The sequence below is a fragment of the Xenopus tropicalis genome, chromosome 8 (assembly GCF_000004195.4).
Source record: "Xenopus tropicalis strain Nigerian chromosome 8, UCB_Xtro_10.0, whole genome shotgun sequence".
NCBI lineage: Eukaryota > Metazoa > Chordata > Amphibia > Anura > Pipidae > Xenopus > Xenopus tropicalis.
The window spans coordinates 107,535,190-107,556,886 of NC_030684.2; the positions used below are offsets into that span (position 1 = coordinate 107,535,190).

A 21,697-nucleotide genomic window follows, 5' to 3' on the forward strand; every position below is an offset into this window, starting at 1 on the left:
TGTTTTCCTTGCATGGGTCCATTTTGGTGCCATGACATCACTAGAAGCACCGCTGTGCTGCAGGGACTACCAGAACTAAAAAGCATGTACATGGGTACAATAACTATTACGTTCCATGAGATCATAAAAGAATGACGCACATCCACTGAAGGGGATGACTTTTTCCATTTCACAGGACTGACCAGAAACTAATACACAAGCAAAGTTGTTTATTTGTAAAAGTGAATCAACTTTCACAGACTGGAAAGATATATGGCTGGCTACAGTTCTGCACATCAGAGCCAAAATAGAAAAATGTTCTTGAAACGTTCACAAACAGCACTATACAAGATCTAAAACAGTTAGTAGCGAACATGACCAAGTAGTTATGCCCTCAAACCCTTATTTTGCATACATTTATATAACTATGAAGTTGTAGCTTCCACTGAAGAGCCATGTTGCTGCTCTGTCTTTTCCATTCATAAGAACTTGGTGTATATTGTTGTCTTGGCCTACTGCTTAAACTGAGGAAGGACAAACTATGCTTTATTAATATTTACCCCCAGACCCTAAAGGGATTCATTTGAAGTATTTTCTAATGTTTCTAGTTTTAGATAGCCCTATAGCAGTAAGGAATCTTTTGGTAAAAGAATATAAAGAGATTTTTGGGTGGCTGGTTGAGTCTTACAGGGTTTTTTTGACAATTAACCAATGCTATTGTTATTATCGGTCAATATAGAAACTGTGTTATTTATAGTTATTTCAAGCAGTGAAGCATCTAGCAGTTCCTATTGGATTAAAAGGAAGGCAGCTAGTACTCACCTGGAAAGTCTCTCTAGAAGAGGCTAACTAAGCGAAGGACATGCTACAAAAATGCTAAATACTTACCATCTCCTTCGAAAACATGCCGGCTTTCCACGGTGGGAGTGGGTTTTGATCCATCATCTGAATTGAGGGTAAGAAAGAATCGAAAAGAAACTACCATTATTGAGGTAAATGCTATCTACTCTACAGAACTGTTGAATGTTTTTGAATGGCACGTGGCCAAGCCACGTTAACACACAGACACAAGTAGACACAAACAACAAATTATGGTGAGGATGGAGGGGGGGTGGCCTATAAAATTACTCACCATTTAAAGCATTTCTAGAATTTTCCACGTTTTGTATTGATTAAAGCAATGAAAGCACTCAAGCATTTGATGTCTTGATTGATGATCCTTGGTTCATAGAGAGGTTTATTAGCTTTTCAGAATTAACTGTGAAACCTTAAAACAAATTGCTTATATATTGAAAACCTGTATGGGCTTAACATAACACTTTTGGCTGGGAGACATAAAACAAGAAAAAATGAAAATATTTTTTCTCAGTGCCATAATGTCCCCAGTCCCAGCAGACAGCTCTGCTTGCTAAGTAAAACTGCTTTGTATGAATACATTTATTTCATCTGTGGATGGTAACTGATCTTTAAACTTATATTGTTTCCACAGCAAATATATTTGACATAAATATACTGCTATGCGTTAGTACGCATGCCTATGGGCTGTACAATACTGGTTTTTATTATAAGGCACTGATGTCTAAAAAAAGGTAGTTATACCTCTTTTCTTTAATGTGTATTTTTTAGGACAAAAGGCTAATTTTTTCCTTGATTTACATGAAACTTCTAAAATGTAATGCTAATCTGAGACTTACACAGCAGACTCTATTACCAAAAGAAAGCAAATGCTCCACAGCTTTTTATAGTCAACTGGAAGCATTACACTTGGGAGCATTTATTACCCAAAGAAGCGCTTTCATGTAATTTTAAATGGCGCATCATATTGAGTATAATGGGAAGCAATCCAAGGCAAGCTCTAACACATGGAAAATTGCATCAGTCAAAATTTCTCAGAAATGCCTTAAACCTTATTAGCCTAAAAAAGAATAATGTACAATTATATTATGGTTTTGTTTTATTTGATGTTAAAGGCAAAAATTAGCATGACCATGTCCAGAAAAGTCTATTAATGGGAACTGGTTAGATGCATTGTCATATTATGCTTCAATCATACACTATTATGCATAAGGAAAAATAATATTAAATATGTACACATTTATATATACTGTATATTATCTAGATATATAAATGCTACTTCTCATTTTGAAAGTAAGATACCTGTTAGCATAAAGCAGCCCAATGACCCGTAGGGAAACGTAGGGAAGCAGGGGCATGACGTAGCCGTAGGGCAGACATAGCCACTCCCAGTTATATGTGATTGGTGGTTTTGTATTGAGGGTATAAATAGTTAAAACTGTTCCCGCTCCTCATCCATTTTAGGCAGCATAGGAAAACGCCCACCCTCCCTCCCTATAGAGGTGGAGGCAACGAGTGGTGTTGGCGGGGTGATTGAGTTGGGGGAAAACAATGGTTGGGTTAGGAAGGGAGTTTGATAATTGATTGGGGCTGGCATGCCTGGAACCTCAGGGGCAAGTAAGTGGATCAGGAGGTGAGTTTTGTTGGGTAGGGGGTTCCGGGCTGGAAGGGCAGCTGGCAGCGCCAGTTGCGCTGCGCAGTTATTGACTTGTTATGGCTTGTTATGGTTTATGTTTATTCAAAGTTGGTTGTTTGTTATACATATATTGTGTTCATGAGATGTTTTGTTTCTTATTTGTTCTTTATGATATGATTTAAACTAAAACTTTGTTATTAATAAATATTCTGCGGCCATTTTATCCCAAGAATTGGTGTCCGTGTGTTTATTGGGGTTGGTAAGTAAAAGAGGCAAAAAGGGGTTAAGGTTGGGAGAAAGGCGGGTCAAGATCCGACATTGCTCACGTCATGAATTTTATTTATTTATATTTTTATCTGAAATGATCCAGAACTAATGATAACTAGTAAAGCTTAACTATAATTACTAATGATTTCAGCCTAGTATAGGTAATCCAATAGCTGCCAATGAATGAAAAATGTCAATCTGGATTCTCCCAAAAAAAGACTAGGAAAAAAATGCTTTATATTTGACCACCAACTTGCTGAGGATTAAATGCCTCCATCTCCCTACAATAATATATATTTTCTGCTCCAACTGCTGTATGTTATTTGGATAAAATATATATATTTTTCCAATGACAGGCAAGCTGGCATGATATATGCTTTGATGATTAAATTCCTAGGAAAACTATTCTTTAAAGAAAAATCCTAGTAAAAGGCCAAGACCTCCCCAGGCAGCTGGAAGACTGACAGTGGTTGTTGGCATCTGCTTTTCTCTGTTCTGATTAAAGAACGTCAAGGTTGAAGGCACAAATTTTCTTTTTTGCTGAAATAATTTACATATGTACTGACCTAATATCAGAAATTGCATCCATATTGGAAGAGGAGGACTTTGAAACAGTCCCAAATTACCTGAGATTTTCCGCAGAGCTTTAAACTCTCTCTTTCCTACTACTTCTTTGGGTCATTTGCTGTGCATAAAGACTATTCATTATTCCACTATACACAACAGTGATTCATTGCAGTGCAAAGGGGTTCTGATCCAAATAAAAGGTAATAGCTGCTTAAACTCTAAATGCTTAAGACTCAATGAAGTCTCTATATCAGCCAAGTAGTAAATGTTCCATGCTACGGTTTGTACCAAAATACTATTGCACTGTTACTGTAATGTAATCCATGTATTGGCATATTATAAGATAATATAATTCCAAGCAACTTTCCAACGTAGATGAATTAAACATCTTCAGTGCCTCTAAAATAATCTGTAAATCGAATTGCAATTTAAAGGTACCATTGTGATTGGATCATACCTTCTTACACCTGTCAGTTTCAGCTAACACCTAACTGAACAAGTTCAATGGAACCATTGTGATTGGATGTCTGTGACTGTACTACCATCAAGAGTTTAAATACCGGGGATTTCCCTACCAGTCATTTGAACTGAAGAAGCCACTTGGATGAGTGGTGAAACGTTTTCAAGAAAAAACTCAGAAAAGTCCAGTTGTTTTAGACTTAATTCTACTAGATAATTTAAAGGAGTATTCATTAGTTCCTTTCTACACTGAACATGTATGAAACATGCCTGTGGTCCTCCAGCCACTAATCCACTGTTAATCAGCAATCTTCTATTTACATTGTTTGAAGAGTCACAACCAACAGGGCAGATAACACAAAAAACAGACATGTCATTTAGAAAGAAATTACATTTATAATAACTCTACATTGATATCTAGTATAAATAAATCTAAAGCAACTGGACTTGTTAAGAATTCATTGAAGACGTTTCACTACTCATCCGAGCAGCTTCTTCAGTAAGTTGAACTGAAGTAGCTGCTCGGATGAGTAGTGAAACGTCTTCAATGATTACTAAACAAGTCCAGTTGCTTTACATTTATTTATACTAGATATACCATGACCTGGATGAATGAAAATCTTCATAGACAACTCTACATTGAGTTAATGAATAATAGAAAATGACTTTAAATGACATCAGAGTCACTTTGCTAGCAACACCACGGGCAGGTGAACTTGAGAAACTGCAATGTACCCTTGTTATGTTATAGGAGAGAAACATAATACTGCAAATCAGTGTCACGATTACCTTACCTAAAGTTGGGCAGCGTGCTCCCACAACCAAACCTAGCCACACACAGAGGGTCTGAAAGGGGGGAATAATTGCATTGATACCTCTGGTGCTAAAACTCAGCTATTATTTACATAAGTGTCAATAGCCGCCTTTGTGATGGGGTGCCCGAAGGGTTGCCTCTTCATCTAGATAAATAACCCCAATGAAGCACTTTTGACAAAGCTGCGAGTATCTCTTTATCAGGTTAGTCAGGGCATTAGTACAACAAAGTCCTAGGGGATGCCTCAAGCACGATAAAGCCTGTGTTTGCTACGTTGCTTTCCATTAATAACAGAAAAAGTGACTATAAACTCAGAGTATAATGAAAGTGGAGAAAGGTTTATATATAACTGCTGTTGGTAATAATTTCCACTGAAAAAAAGGAATAGTTTATGTGTTTAGTGTTACTTCATCTTAGGCATCTGTAACGTGTGGCTTTCCAGCTGTTGCTGAAATATAACTCCACTAACTGAAGGCTGACAGGTTATAGTTCTCTGCTCTAGGTGATCACGTTGCTTAAATTTGCTGGGTCTGAGGGAATCTGTTGGCTGCCAAGAACCTTGGTGATACAATCCTATGGGGAGGGTCTATAATATTACTACCCCAAGGAAGGATCCACTTTTGCAAAGTGATTCAACGATGTATGATTAAAATTAGAGATGCTACAAACCCACTATTTTGGGATATTTTTTTTCCTTTTTTTACCTTTGACCCCTGTGTGATCGAATTAGGATTTGGGGTACAGCCACATCTTTTACAAAGGATTCGTCAGTATCCCCAACCGAATCCTAATTTGCATATGCAAATTAGGTCACAAAGGGGTCAAAGGTAAAATATTTTCAACTTCCATGTTCATGTCATGGGTTTATTTAATGTGTAATGCTTTTTTAGTAGACAAAAAGTATTGAGATCCAAATTGCAGAAATATCCACACCATTCTGGATTACTAGTCCCTTACTACTGGCAGGTTAGATCTCACCACAGAAAAATTCACCCCCTCTCTATTTATTCCTATGGGAATTTTAGAAGGGTATTTGTCAATGGGTAAAAGTTAGAGTTAACCATTTGATAATTACGCTTGTAAAAATCCCATAGGAATGAACAGAACGTTGGTGAGGTTTTCTGCGCTAATTTCACACTTTCATAAATATGCCCCTTAGAGGACAGGCTTACCAGTGGTTGTTATGGAACTATTAAATGTGATCAACACGTAACAGACAATGGTCATTAATACCTTGGTGACTGATCAACAACTAGGTGGAAGTTTGATAGAATTTGATCTAGGAAAGTGTGACCATGCTTGCAGGAAAGTGGATTTCATCAGTATTCATCTTTTATTGATACTAATCAAACTGAGTAGTCTGTGATATAGAACAACTCAAGGTTATCAGTGGGCTCCTTAGTAAAAACACCAAGGAATATAAAGTTAAAGCAATGCAGAACAGTAACTAAGGGGCTGATTTACTAAGACACGAATTCGAATTGGAAAAATTCCGATTGGAAAACGAACATTTTGTGACTTTTTCGTATTTTTTGCGATTTTTTCGGCGCCTTTACGACTTTTCGGAAATTAGCGCGACTTTTTCGTTACCAATACGATTTGCGCGAAAAAACGCGAGTTTTTCGTAGCCATTACGACTTGCGCGTAAAAACGCGAGTTTTTCATAGCCATTCCGAAAGTTGCACAAAATCTGGCGATTTTTTCGTAGCGTTAAAACTTGCGCGAAAAGTCGTGCCTTTTTCGTAGCGGTAAAACTTAAAAGGCGCGATGTTTTGCGCAAGTTTTAACTCTACGAAAAAATCGCGACTTTTCGCGCAAGTTTTAACGCTACGAAAAAATCACCAGATTTTGTGCAACTTTCGGAATGGCTACGAAAAACTCGCGTTTTTTCGCGCAAATCGTATTGGTAACGAAAAAGTCGCGATAATTTCCAAAAAAATCGCAAAATACCGATCATTACGAAAAAAACGCATTCGGCCCGTTCGTGGGTTAGTAAATGTGCCCCTAAATGTTGGCTCCCAGCACAAAATCTCTACTTCCCAAAATGCTCTCCAAGAAAATCTTATCCTCACAAATATATTCTCTCACTCTCAATGCTTCTATGTCTCCCAGGGGACTATCCCTACAACTAAAACCCTGGTCACACAAAATCTTGTGGCTGACTCTTTCCATGTTCTTTTTTTCGAACAAATCATTGTTAAAGCTATGTTACTTTAATGCACTGGACAAGTGCAAGTTGTGCTCTTTATATGCTTTGGGTTTATGTATGTGCCCACAAGTTCTGAAGCCACAGAACACGCTATGTGCAGTTTGGCAAAGGCAAACAATTTTAATGTGCAAATTGAAGTTCAGTTTGTATTTTCCATCCTGATTTTCAGCAGAGGCATCTCCAAAAGTTACAGATTAGCTGAATTCCTACTCTTCTCACAGCCCTATTTAGCAGTCACATGGCACAGGCCCTATGGATGGTATTATGACAAAAAACACCAAAGTTCTGACCATGGGCTATGAGTGTCCTGTGGAGCTCAATAGAAAACCTTGTGCCCTTAGCAGGGAGGAAGGAGGCTCATGTAATAAAAATGCTGATATTCCATAAAAATAAGTAAATTATCCCATCCAACACACAACTGCCCATATGACTGTTTGCACCTCAAATTAATTTTAAGATTTAAAACATTATAATATTTCTTCTTCAAATGTATTACATCTGTATCCAGGCAAAACATGATACGTTCTGCAGTCGAGAACCTATACAAAATGTATAAAAATGTTATGACTTTCCTCGGGACGGTTTTCATTAATACATATGGTGTGCTCATTTTGTATATTAACTTCACCGCCATTGCCCTGCTATTCAAACCCCAGAGAGACGTTTGCTTATTGTTTCATATTAAATATGGATAGTGGGGATCAGAATTCTGGCACGACAAAGCTATTCTTTGTATCTTTGTTCTCTTGAACAGAATAAGCTTTACATTATTTGACTTGTACAATCATACTTTTATTTTCCATATTTCCAAGATGCTGGCAGCTCTGATTGTTTTCCTAAGCATAACCATACACATATAAAGCCATGGAATCTATACATGTATATTCACAAAGCATTCGGTGAAGTTCAAAACCATCACCCACAACATGTCAAACTTTTCCATAAGTGTTTTTTCGACATAAAATATGATATAATAAACTTACAGGCACATTAGCTCAGCTCAGGGATTTCAAACCTGAAGTCTTCCAGCTGTTCTGAGGATGATGGGAATTGCCAGTTTGCGTTACCTCAAGCTACACTAGCGGTCAGTTACTAAGACCTAGAGCAGAGGTGCAAGAGCACTAATGGACACAAGAACCTGGGTCCCAGATGTGGCTGTGATCTGTACTTCACACAGGATAGAAAATCTAGTGCATGGTGCAAAGCTCACCGTTGGCAGTCACAGGCCAGTCATGTCCTAACCGCCTTCTATAAGGCCAGAGCTAAGGGCCATTTTACCGGCCTGATTCTGCTGCCACTCCTTACCTTGCAATTGTCTAATTATATCAGTTTGGTTTGAATCACCTGTTGCGCCTAGGGTTGCCATCTGGCTGCTATTATACTGGTCTTAGCAGGTAGAAATAGTGTTTGATGCCAATGTTATTAATAGGGAAAAAATTAAACCTATTAAATGGCAGATATATTTTTTTCCAGAAAAGGTGGCAACCCTAGTTGTTTCCCTGATCATCTTTGTACCAGTGTGTAACTATTGAGGATGCAAAGAAAAATATAGGAGCCACATATACGCAGTCGAATGAAGGGTATTTAGCCCATTTATTTTGGTCACAGTGAGTAAGAAAAGAATAACGTTTCAGGCAGTCAAGTCATCTTTCATCAGATCGATTGCCTAAAATGTTATTGTATCGTGTTTATGATACCACACCAGGTATCCAGGCTTCAGTACCACAACCGAGTGACTGCAATTTTATATGTGGGGCTATAACTTCTCTACTACTGTACTGCTTTGCAAGTATACACAACAGTATATTCCCCTTGTAAGCAAGGAGAGGCATCGCAAAGCAAAACCTTTATGGCTGAATAAAAGAGTTAAGGTCGAGGTTGGTAATAAAAAACGTGCTTTTAAAGCATTCAAGTTAGCTGGGACAGCGGAAACTTTCATCAGGTACAAGGAAGCAAATAAAGCATGCAAAAAAGCTATCAGGCAAGCTAAAATAGAGATGGAAAGGGATATTGCAGCTAGGAGTAAAAAGAATCCAAAATTATTTTTTAATTATGTGAATAGTAAAAAAATGAAGCAAGAAGGGGTGGGAACTTTATTATCACGGGGGGGTACGTTGGTTGATGAGAACGGGGAAAAAGCAGAAATTTTGAACTCTTATTTTTCATCTGTCTATACATCTGAGGAGCCAGATAATGAAGGCTTCCCTTTTAATATGCCCAGTTCTAGTAATTTAGCTACTGACGCGTGGGTCACTCAGGAGGAAATTCAAAAGAGACTTGAACATGTAAAGGTAAACAAAGGTCCAGGACCGGATGGGATTCATCCCAGGGTATTAAATGAGCTGAGCGCTGTGATTGCCAAGCCTCTTCACATAATTTTTCAGGATTCGTTGAGGTTTGGCATGGTGCCGAGAGACTGGCGGATTGCTAATGTGGTGCCGTTATTTAAAAAGGGATCTCGTTCTCAGCCTGAAAACTATAGGCCTGTTAGTCTGACATCAGTAGTAGGAAAGCTTCTGGAAGGGGTAATAAGGGATAGGATAGTTGAATACATTGCAGTTCACAATACTATTAGTTTGTGCCAGCATGGTTTTATGCGTAACAGATCTTGCCAGACTAATTTAGTTGCCTTTTATGAGGAGGTGAGCAGGAACCTTGATGCTGGAATGGCAGTTGATTTCATCTACTTAGATTTTGCTAAAGCGTTTGATACAGTACCTCACAGAAGGTTAATGATCAAATTGAGGAATATTGGCCTAGAACATAATATTTGTAATTGGATAGAAAACTGGCTGAAGGATAGAGTACAAAGAGTGGTGGTAAATGGAACATTTTCTAATTGGGCCAGTGTGGTTAGTGGAGTACCGCAGGGGTCAGTCCTTGGGCCTTTGCTTTTTAACTTGTTTATTAATGACCTGGAGGTGGGCATAGAGAGTACTGTTTCTATTTTTGCTGATGACACAAAATTGTGCAAAACTATAAGTTCCATGCAGGATGCTGCCGCTTTGCAGAGCGATTTGACCAAATTGGAAAACTGGGCAGCAAACTGGAAAATGAGGTTCAATGTTGACAAGTGCAAAGTTATGCACTTTGGTAGGAATAATATAAACGCGAACTATCTACTGAATGGTAGTGTGTTGGGGGTATCCTTAATGGAGAAGGATCTAGGGGTTTTTGTAGATCACAAGTTGTCCAATTCCAGGCAGTGTCATTCTGTGGCTACTACAGCAAATAAAGTGCTGTCTTGTATAAAAAAGGGCATTGACTCAAGGGATGAGGACATATTTTTGCCGCTTTATAGGTCCCTGGTAAGGCCTCACCTTGAGTATGCAGTGCAGTTTTGGGCTCCAGTCCTTAAGAAGGATATTAATGAGCTGGAGAGAGTGCAGAGACGTGCAACTAAACTGGTAAAGGGGATGGAAGATTTAAGCTATGAGGTTAGACTGTCGAGGTTGGGGTTGTTTTCTCTGGAAAAGAGGCGCTTGCGAGGGGACATGATTACTCTGTACAAGTACATTAGAGGGGATTATAGGCAGTTGGGGGATGTTCTTTTTTCCCATAAAAACAATCAGCGCACCAGAGGTCACCCCTATAGATTAGAGGAACGGAGTTTCCATTTGAAGCAGCGTAGGTGGTTTTTCACGGTGAGGGCAGTGAGGTTGGGGAATGCCCTTCCTAGTGATGTGGTAATGGCAGATTCTGTTAATGCCTTTAAGAGGGGCCTGGATGAGTTTTTGAACAAGCAGAATATCCAAGGCTATTGTGATACTAATATCTACAGTTAGTATTACTGGTTGTATATATATAGTTTATGTATGTGAGTGTATAGATTGGTTAGTATAGGTTGTGTGCTGGGTTTACTCGGATGGGTTGAACTTGATGGACAATGGTCTTTTTTCAACCCTACGTAACTATGTAACTATGTAACTATGTAACTATGTAATAAAGGAAGTAGGCACTGCCATTGGACCATGGGGTCTGCTTTCTCTGTGGTATGGAAACCCCCTCTCCCCAGCTGCTACTCCTAGGCAGGGGGCAGGTAGGGGTTCCTCTGTGCTCGGTCCCCCTCTAAAGTAATTTTTGTGGGGAGGACCTGGCAGCACCTAGTTACACCACTGCTTTGTACAGTACAGGTAGCACTGTTTTCCATATGTGTTTTTCTATATAAGATAATATTACTATTAGATTTTTTAGAAATTATTGTGCCCTTTTGAGTGCAAACTTGTACTTTATAACAAAAGAATAAAGAATGAAATAAGGGGACTCTCCCACAGACTGGAAATCAAATTTCATCTCACTTTGCCACAAGGTACATTACTACAAATTACAGTGAATAACCATAATAGTACCATTTTAGGTAAAAGCAAAAATATGTTTTTAGATGTTTAATTCCCTTAAACGTAGATGCTGTAATGGGTTTAGATTATTTCCAAGAAGAAAAGAAACGAGAAACTGCAGTAACAGTGAGTTTCTCAATAGTGCATTGTGCTGCAATTTTGTACTTCAAAGCTAGCAGAGTGCACAGATGTGACATTAGCAAGCAACGAGAAGTGATCGAGCAGAGGCTTTGTGGGAAATACAAGATCTCTTCTCCTTTTTTTAGCCCACTTTGCAGGTGCATCTATGCAAGAAAAAGAACAAGACTCACATAGAACTAGAAGAGCAATACACTGAATGTGCTAATTGTCACAGCAATTCTTCTCTCTGCTCTGTGATTAAAAGCTAGTGGAGACGACGGGAAGGCCTCTCGACCCCTAACAGCCCTACTGAAAGCCTCTTATGTTTGCCTTTTTGATTCCTGATTGACAAATTCACTGCATGGCAGAGAAAACTGCTGCCAGAAGTACAATGTTCATTGGCTATGCTTATTCTTGCATGGGACCTTTGAGGAGCAAAAGAGAAGTGCACTGGCTAAATGCAAGTCAAAGCAGAGTGAGAAAGACAGGGCCTTGGTGAGTCAACTTTAGAAGAGATAATTGTTTAGAGCGTACAATAAGTGTATTATGAGAGGGCACAAAGGACTTTCCCCATGCATCTTGAATAGTGCTATGTCAATGTCCTAATGTACTGTGTATTAATGGCACCACTCTTGGTCAGAACGCTGTCTCATTTGAATGAATTATTTGTATGCACATGAAACAATGTGAGTGGCAATACAAAGCACAATGTAACATCTATGTATTGGGAAACATTAAAATTCAGCCATGTTGCCTTTTAATTTATTGGTGTCCTGCGAAAAAATGTATAATAAAGTAGCAGAATTATTAATGAATCAGGTTAAAGTGAGTGCAGGACTGGCCAGACTGGGGATGATTTTGAAGTAGTTGGCCAGCTTGAAGTATATTGCTATATATCGACAAACAATCCGTGGTTTGTTTAAAGGGTAGAGCATTTTTAGTTGCTTAATATAAATGCACACTGGCAGTTTTTAAAGCAATAAGGGACATTATTGGTTTATCTCTTCAAGGACAAGCAATTTTTTTAGCCTGCAATCCAGGGGCAATCCCTGCAGGACACTCCACCGATCCTCTGATCTTCCTCCACCAATGAGCTGCAGGTAAGCTTAATTTATATGTACTCGGGGGGAGGGGCGGATGGGTGGTGGGCCCTGCGGGAAGGTGTGTGAAGGGGGGGGCCATTGGGGGGTGCAGGGGCCCCTGAGGCAGAAGCCCCGGTGGGCCCTGCACCCCCCAGTCCGACCCGTCTGCAGTCTAAAATATCGTAAACCTATGACAAACTGACCAAAGTCAGGCTGTCATAAACCAGCAGTAAGAAATGTATTAAGCAGTCAGGAAAGAGCAGTAAGAAATGTATATGCTGAAATTGCAATGGCACCTACAAATCCTTGCACATACAGTTTATATTTCTGTGAACATTTCTGTGTACATTTCAGCCTTGGCGTGCTCAGCTGGATAAAATGGTAACCGACATGTTCACATTACGCTCACTGTTCCAGAGGGGCCATCAAGTGTGTAAAAACCAGTGCTTAGAAATAACACATCCATTCAATATTCTTTTTAATTAATTATACAGAGAAACCCTTCCATCTTTCTCTGTTACAGGTTAATCGTTCTTTCTTACATTCCCAAAGCAAGTTGTACAATTAGTGCCAAATAAAAGAAAATTCGAGGTAACAAGAGATGGAGAAGGTGCTTACATTGAGCTTTCTAGGGCTCACTGCCGCGTATGTAAGCCAGCAAATACACAAGTGATAAATCACAAAGTCCCAATTCAGTGTAATTTACCAGGTTCCCATTTTCTCCCATTTACATTTTTTTTTAATAATAAATAATCTGGCTTTCTACAAATCCCCAGCAGGTTAGGGTCTCTGTATGACACTGCTGTTATTAAGTGTGTCCACTGCATGGAGTTAGCATGATTAATCACAAGCTGTCATTCTTTCCCCATAACAGGAACACCTCCAGAGTTTTCACACTATTTCAACTATGAAGTAAATGATGAGGTCTTACATTTGGCACTGATACCTGGCAGGCCCTCTAAAAAAAAGTATACAAGCTAAGAAGGTATTCTAAAAATAAACTCTGTGGGATTAGGCAGATCATAAAGAAAGAGTTATTATTTCTATATACACCTTGAATGCTACCAGCTTAAGGCCAGTGATGGAGATATTCTACAGAAGTAATAAAGTGTCATCCATTTCTGGGCTGCTATTCTAACCCCCTGCTTGCAGGCCTCTGCTACCAAAGATTACAACCATTCTTCTTGCAGACCTCACAATTTGCAAGCACTAGGGCCATTTTTCAAGATGTTCTGAGGCCCTCTACCAACAGTATATGCTTTACTTATTCAGTGTCATAAAATCTCTGCAGGCAATAGGTTTCATAAAAAATAGATATTCACTGACCCCAAGCATCAAAGGTAGTTAAACACTGGGAAACACTAAGGTTCACGTTTAGTTGACTGAATTGTAAGAAATCTTGTATTAGGAAAAAAAAATGATCATTCTACCAAACCCCTAGTTGGAACTTGGCTTTTTACATCCCTTCCTATGAATGAGTCTATCAACATACCATGTCGTCTGAAAGGGAGGGCAGCGTATAAGGTCTGCCTGAGATGGCCCTTATGTATAAAATGCTGCATTAATTTAATTTTGATTACCCAAACAAAAGACTGATTGACACACATCCTATCTGTGACAATGGCACATGTAGCACTAGTCTTGTTATGCAAACAAGCTCCAAAAAAATCCCATTTACATGGGTTATGACACTTTTGGCTATCAAATGATTTTGGATTAAAATTTCAGATAAAAAGTATTCAACTACATAACCTTAAACAAAAAAAGTTAATTCATGAGCTCCTGTGAGAGATGCCTTATTTACTACTAGGACCTTGTGGTGCTAAACATCAGGACAAAACTATTACAGGACCATAAACTCATCCATGAGGAATGCAAAAAAACTTTGCAGAGGTAAAAGGAGGTCAATGAGTATATTTTGTTCACAGAAGAAATAGGAAAAAACATTACTACTTCACATGTGAAAGGACATGATTACTCTGTACAAACACATTAGAGGGGATTATAGGCAGATAGGGGGATGTACTTTTTGCCCCCCATAATAACAATCAGCGCACCAGAGGCCACCCCTTTAGATTAGAGGAACGGAGCTTCCATTTGAAGCAGCGTAGGGGGTTTCTCACAGTGAGGGCAGTGAGGTTGGGGAATGCCCTTCCTAGAGATGTGGTAATGGCAGACTCTGTTAATGCCTTTAAGAGGGGCCTGGATGAGTTCTTGAACAATCAGAATATCCAAGGCTATTGTGATACTAATATCTACAGTTAGTATTAGTGGTTGTATTTATAGTTTATGTATGTGAGTGTATAGATTGGTAGGTGTGGGTTGTGTGTGCTGGGTTTACTTGGAAGGATTGAACTTGATGGTCTCTGGTCCTTTTTCAACCCTATGTAACTATGTAACATACCATTGCCCACTAATCTGTGAGATCAATCAGATTTTATAGGTTCCGATGGATGGAATGTAACATATAACAAGGGGTATTTTGAGGTGGTGAGTTTCACTGTGGCATCTGTTTCCCCCCAAAATTACAGCCCTTAAAATATTTCATAGTCTTAGAGAACTTGTTGGCAGTGCACTGTTACAAATAAAACTACATACACCTTTTCAAGTGCGCTGAGCTTGGTTATACGGTTAATTTGCTTGCAGGCAGTTACGGCTTTGCATTTCTATCTGAGAAATGAATGCAGAGTGCTTTTTTATTTAAAATAAAGACGTAACATCCAATTTCCTGGGTAATACTTGGTACCTTAACTATTTTCATAAATTGTTTCACTCTGTAACATTTAACCATTAATATAATGTATCTACATTATACATTGCTCCCTTGAGGTAATCTTTAACTTTTTTACTTTCCTTTTTTTCCTATAATCATATTTATACCACTATCGAAATCTGAGTCCCTTTTTCTTTGCAATTTGCAGATAAATAATACAGGTATCAGACCCCTTATCCGGAAACCCGTTATCCAGAAAGCTCTGAATTACAGAAAGCCCATCTCCCATAGACTCAATTTTAATCAAATAATTCAGAATTTTAAAACTGATTTCCTTTTTTTATGTAGTAATAAAACAGTACCTTGTAATTGATCCCAACTAAGATATTAATAACCCTTATTGGATGCAAAACAATCCTACTGGGTTTAATTAATGTTTTATTGATTTTTTTTGTAGACTTAAGGTATTGAGATCCAAATTACGGAAAGACCCCTTATCCGAAAAACCCTTGGTCCCGAGCATTCTGGATAATGGGTCCTATACCTGTAGTAATCGCCCTTCCAGACTTCTAACTCGGGCTCTCAGCCAACCTTCACAGCTAGAAACTAACCCAAAAGAGAAAATGCTTTTGAGCTGTTTATCCTCTTTATACTCCCAGTCAAGTAAATCAGAACTTATAAAACCATTTTCTTACAATTCAAAGCCCTACCACACCTCACTTGTGTCTCATATGTTCCTAACTAAGTTCTCTATCCCTGAGTCGCACCACATTATCATAATACCCATATACACTGCCATTTTGGTGCTCCATACTAGAAAACTCTCCGTTGAACTTTTCATACATGAATTCCAGGCCTATCTGTTGGAGCATTGGCAGAGTATCTGATTCAGTCTCGGCACTTATGGGCCAGTGCATGATCACCAAGCATTACAAACCCCAAATAAAAAAAATACTGATTTTCGTGGGAAACAAAAACAATGTAAGCAGGTAGTACAGATGTTTTATATGTACAAATGACCCTTATTTTCCCCAAGTAATTCTACAGGTTTATCTGTAGTTTAAGTCAAATCAAATGAACTTGCTGTGTTTTTCTTAAAGACGTTTCACCAGTCATCCAACTGGCTCTCAATTCAGAAAGCCAGTTGGATGACTGGTGAAATGGCTTCACAGCACGTTTGACAAATTACTACAGATATACCATGGCCTGGATGAATGAGATTCTTCACAAACATATTGGACTGCTGTGTTTTGCAAATAAGGAAAGAGACATAGGTGGCCAAAAATACAAGAAAATTAATATTTTACACTCCTGCAGAAAAAAATGACATAAAAAAGAAATCACTGATACCTGTTACTCAACAATATACAGAGTTTCTAAGCACAAATAAAAACATTTATTATTGATGATAGTGCCCCTTTAACATTTTTATATAAATCACGAGCTGTAAACAAAAAAGTGTAAGTTCATTTGAAAAAAATATATATAATTTAGCAGAATACAAACATTTGAAACCAACACTGAACCTAGCAGAATTTTAGAATTGTCCCAAGCACTTTGCCATAGTAAAAGTATTTCCGTACTGGAGGAATGATCCAGTAACAGCATTTAAGACAATCTACTCACCCCATGTGATAATACGGACTGATTCATCACCTCTTAAGCTGGAATGTTCATAAAGGCCTGATGTCAGGAGTAATTTGCATACTAGAGTGGGGAACCATAAACTATCGGCATGCATACATACAACATACTAATCCTGGTGTAACCCTTTTGCTTATTGTTTATGGGGCAGATTTATCAAAATGTTTAGAGTTTAGAGCTTAAAACATAAAAACTCACCAATGTTCTATTCATAACTATGGGATTTTTAGAATGGTATTTATCAATGGGTGAAATATAGAACTCACAATTTGATAAATAAGCTTCTAAAAATCCCATAGGAATGAATAGAACATAGGTGAGTTTTTATGTATTAAGCTCCAAACTCACATTTTGATAAATCTGCCCCATAGTCGACATTGTTATACACATCCTTTCCTCTGGTCTCTTTAAACCTGCTTTTCCATTTTGCCTGGTGTCTCATTTTCCGTACCCTAATTGCTGTCTCTTTTAATTTCCTCAATCATGTCATTAACCTTTTATTTCAGTACTTACTACCTCGGTTCTTTCATTTTCAACCATATTTACTATGCCAGTTCATACACTGTTTTTCTCTTGACTCTTTTTGCTTTCACTAGTCTCACTTCTCTGAGTCAAGGACTCAAAGACAAGGAAATGATAATAATCATGTGAAAAGGGGAAGAAATTTACCCGACTAGTACTATTATCTTAATACTACCTAACACTACCTAAACAAACGTCTAAATTTAGATGACATTTTGCATTCCATAAAGCTCTCGCTGGTTGGTTGACATATGAAGGCTAAACGTATAATTTCTAATCTCTAATATTGTTCATGGGGGTTCTATACAATGAAAAACTTGATTTATGTTCTAAATGGCCCATTTAATAATTATTCTGACACTTTATGTGGTATCAGGGCAGCAAATTCTAGACCCAGTTTAATTGTTGGATCGTCTGCCCCCACAGAAATAGGGCTATAAAATGATTTGAAACTGACTGATATGGCATCCAAAACACATGGCTCACAATTATTTTAAACAGAAAACAGCAAGGATACTTTACTTTATCTGCTTCATTGGTATTGGCTCCTTTTTGTCTCTGATTTCTGTTCTCAACTATTTGCCCAACGCTGTAATTCACTTTTGAAACCTTTGAGACACCAGGCAATTTCTTTTGGAAACATTAGTATTACTTGATTATTTTATATCAAATAACAGAACTGCACTCACCTCTTCTGCCGGAATTGCCCTGACTTGAGGGCTTCTCAGTTACAGAACCTTTAAAGAGAAAGAAAAACAAGATGTAAAATGTTCCCAATGTTAGTTCTATTTTACACCACACTGGCCATTACAGTTGACCAACATAATTACATTACATTAACATTTATTTATAAAGCGCCAACATATTCCGCAGCGCTGTACAATAAGTGGGTTACATACATTGGACATACAGAGTAACATATAAAGCAATCAGTAACCGATACAAGAGGTGAAGAGGGCCCTGCCCAAAAGAGCTTACAATCAACATAATGCTGAATTACAGGTCTCCTTGGTAGTAAAAGAATGCATTACCAATAGTGATTAGGTACACTAAAAGGGGAAAAGTATATCTTGGTCCTGTAACCTTCAGCAACCAATCACAGTCTTGATTTTAGGCGGTAAATGCTAACTGCTGATTGGTTGCATTAGGTTAGTGACCCAATGCAAATATTTGCCCTTGTTACCACAAAACCACTAGTGTATTTTAAAGGAGTTCTTTGCAGTCATTAGACTTCAACTAGTGCTGTATTCCCTAACAAAATTCATTCACAATCCTTTACTAGGAGGCCAAATATACGTTCCATTAATTGCCTTGAAAATGGAAGGCAAAATTACACCAAGAGGAAGAGCTCGCAAATTTCAGTCCTACATGACTTGAGCTTCCAGGGTATCCTGCCATTAAATAGGTATAATAACCAGCTGATTAGTCATCCCAGCAGATATATTTACTTTGTAACATTGACACCATCTTGCTTTAAGATATTTGTTCATGACAGCATGCTGTTAGGCAAAGCATTATATCCACCTCCAGCTTGGCATACAAGATAAACATAAGCTAGTTCCAGAGCAGGAACTGTATGCTCATACCCTCTGGATCATTTTTTGAGAGAGAAAAAAACAAGAAAACACATGAATTCAGGAAATAACAGCCAACAGCAATGCAAGATAAAAAGAAAATATCAGAGCAAATATAACCTTTCTTTATTTCTTTCATTATCTGCTCTATAACATGGGTCCTTCAGCCCAACCAATCCCTGCATGACAGTCCTGAAAGGAGAAAGAGAAGGAAAAGTGGAATCACTGGGGGAGAGGGGGGGGGGGGGTTACAAAATGTTAGGCACCCCCAGTGATTGTATTCACTTACCTGATACCCCAGGCTTGTGCTCCTGTTAGCAAAAAAACACACAGGCCCGGGGTACATGCAGGCAAGTGATTCTCTTCTGTCTTCTTCCTTTGGGCTGGATGCACATGTGCAGCAGAGTAAAAAGCTGCACTTTAACAAAAAGTTAAAGTGATTGCAGCAAAAGCCAAAGGAAGGAAGAGGATCACTTGCCTGTACTACTATTACTAGCTAGTCTAGGTACCAACCTCCCCAACAGGTCTTGCTGCTGTGCTGCCTCTAATGTTTATAGCCAAAAAGAGAAAGTGCCCCCGCAAGACACTGTCTTACATAGGCTCACAGGTGGGCTTAGCGCCACCAGCTGCATAACCTGCATATTACTTTAACTATTTACATTAAAGGGGTGGTTCACCTTTAATATAACTTTTGTATGTTATAGAATGACTAATTCTAAGCAATTTCTCAATTGGTCTTTATTATTTATTTCTTATAGTTTCTGAATGATTTGTAGTTTGTAGTTTTTTTTAAAAGGGGCAGCTCTGTGAGGCTACTGTTTGATTGTTACTTTTTAGAACATGTTTTTCTATTCAGTCCCTCTCTTAGTGATATATCAGTATCTCATTCAAACCACTCCCTGGTTGCTAAGGTAATTTGGACCCTAGCAACCAGATAGCTGGTTATAGAATATAGATTCTAAACAATTATTGAAATAATTAAAAAAACCACAAAGTATAAAAATGAAGACCAAATACAAATTGTTTTAGAATATTACTCTCTACATCATACTAAAAGTTAACTCAAAGGTGAACAATCCCTTTAAGGAAATAATAAATATATAATATATAAATATTTATATCATCTCCTTACATGTATACAATATAAATACAAAATAATAGTAAATCTTGTTCTTTATTAATATTTACATGATAGTGGGTTAACTGAACTAGGGCTTCTTTATCAGGCCTGTAGAGGAAGAATTCCTAATCATCCTACATGGATCTATGCGCTAAATGCTTCAGAAGTTCTGGGTGGGTATGAGAATTCAACTTTTAATGACAATTTAATGCCAAGTTTTTTTGTGTTGTTAGTGACATTATGAATTGAGCTTCAAAATGGATTTTTCTGGTAACATCTTTAACTTTCTCCAGGACTTTTACAAATTTCAGGAATGTTACAGAAGTTGCGTACATCTCTGACTCAATGTAATTGTCTGGACACTTCGCTAAGGAAAAAAAAGAATGTCTAATGTGTACTGTATGTAGCCAAGATCCTGCTTGTCTTATTGTAAATGGAAGGAGATGCTTCTTCAAAGCTTGCCTTTTTGGGTAGTGATATTCCAGTGATTTACTGGCATAAGGATTGATGAGTTTAGGGAACTAATTCTTTACATTCTCTTATTCATGAACCAAGTGCAAAACAAACATTTATTTTATAAAGCGCACAGAACTATAGTGTAATTTCTCCAGCTAGCAGAGAGGTATATCAGTAACTGTGATACTAAACAGAGTAATGCAGGGCCAAGATCATAGTGTGCAGGGCTTACAGTAAGTTTTATACCAATGTAGTAGTGCCAGCAAGTATGAATCTTTGTTCACATTGAGCCCTTCAGTGCTCATAGCCAACTGTTTATGGTATCTCCATGCACCTGGATGTGCCCAGCAACCAAGCACTTTGGCAAGATAGCTGCTTCATGAAAACAATAAACTTGCTGAAAGCACCACACAGAGCTGTTTATACACAGCCAAAAGCTTTCCTGCCTGGGTGGCAGAGCAATTCTTCAAGTCCATTGCTTTTAGACTGAAGTGGCTCAGGCCTGTCAAAGTCCTTTTTATGCAGCTGGCAAAAGAGATATTGAATAAGGTTGTAGGTGATTATCAATGTGGTCAGATCAGTAGTTTATAAGAAAGAAAACCAACCGCCTTCATGCTTCACTCATTGTGGTCTCTGCCACCATATTGTCCCTTCTGCTGTCTCTATACTATCAGGCTGAGCCCTCTGCCCCCCATTTCACCTTCTGCTGCCCTTATAGACAACGACTGCCAGTCGCCACTTATTGAAAGGTTCAGCCCTAGGACCTTTATTCCATAAACAAACTATCCCATGTTCCCTAGACAGAACAATCACACAGAAGTATATATTATATTCTTGTAGTCAGAGTGCCAGTCCCAGTGTAAAATGCCTTGCAAAACTATTTAGAGCCTTGCCCAATTATTTCATTTCCCTGACTAACAAATCCTATTTACTGGGATATTTCTATTTTAGTGCAAGAACAGGCCAAAACAAAGAGCAGTTGCCTAGGGTGCCCGGCCACCCAGACCTGGTGCTGGTAGGGACTGAATACACATAGCAAACAGCATTCAATGTATTTTCCTTATTTTTATAACATAAAACAGTGTCACAGTAATTTTGAGTTTCAGCACTGAAATTAAAATTAAAATATCTCAGATTTTTATTTAGTAAAATAAGAGAACTGGTCAAGGCACTGTAGGGGATAGACTTCTAAGGTAAGGAAAGTGATGCTCAATATACAGTCATCTCAAAATCACCCCTATGTGTACCCTCAACCTAACAGCTCTTCTAATACAGGTATGTGACCCCTTATCCGGACACCCGTTACCCAGAAAGCTCCGAATTACGGAATGCCCGTCTCCCAT

At 38.3% G+C, this 21,697-nt stretch overlaps 1 protein-coding gene across 8 annotated transcripts in view; it reads right to left on the reverse strand.

Annotated features, from left to right (window-relative positions):
* Positions 1-21,697, reverse strand: part of smoc1 (SPARC related modular calcium binding 1) — a 143,809-nt gene that overhangs the window by 39,207 nt on the left and 82,905 nt on the right. For 3 of the 8 annotated variants that reach the window (XM_012968040.2, XM_012968039.2, XM_012968042.2), the window contains exons 5-6: positions 17,894-17,941; positions 868-957 (exon numbers count right to left, since the gene is read on the reverse strand). In XM_012968040.2, coding sequence (XP_012823494.1) covers positions 868-957; positions 17,894-17,941 — 138 coding nt within the window. 8 annotated transcript variants of the gene reach the window in all.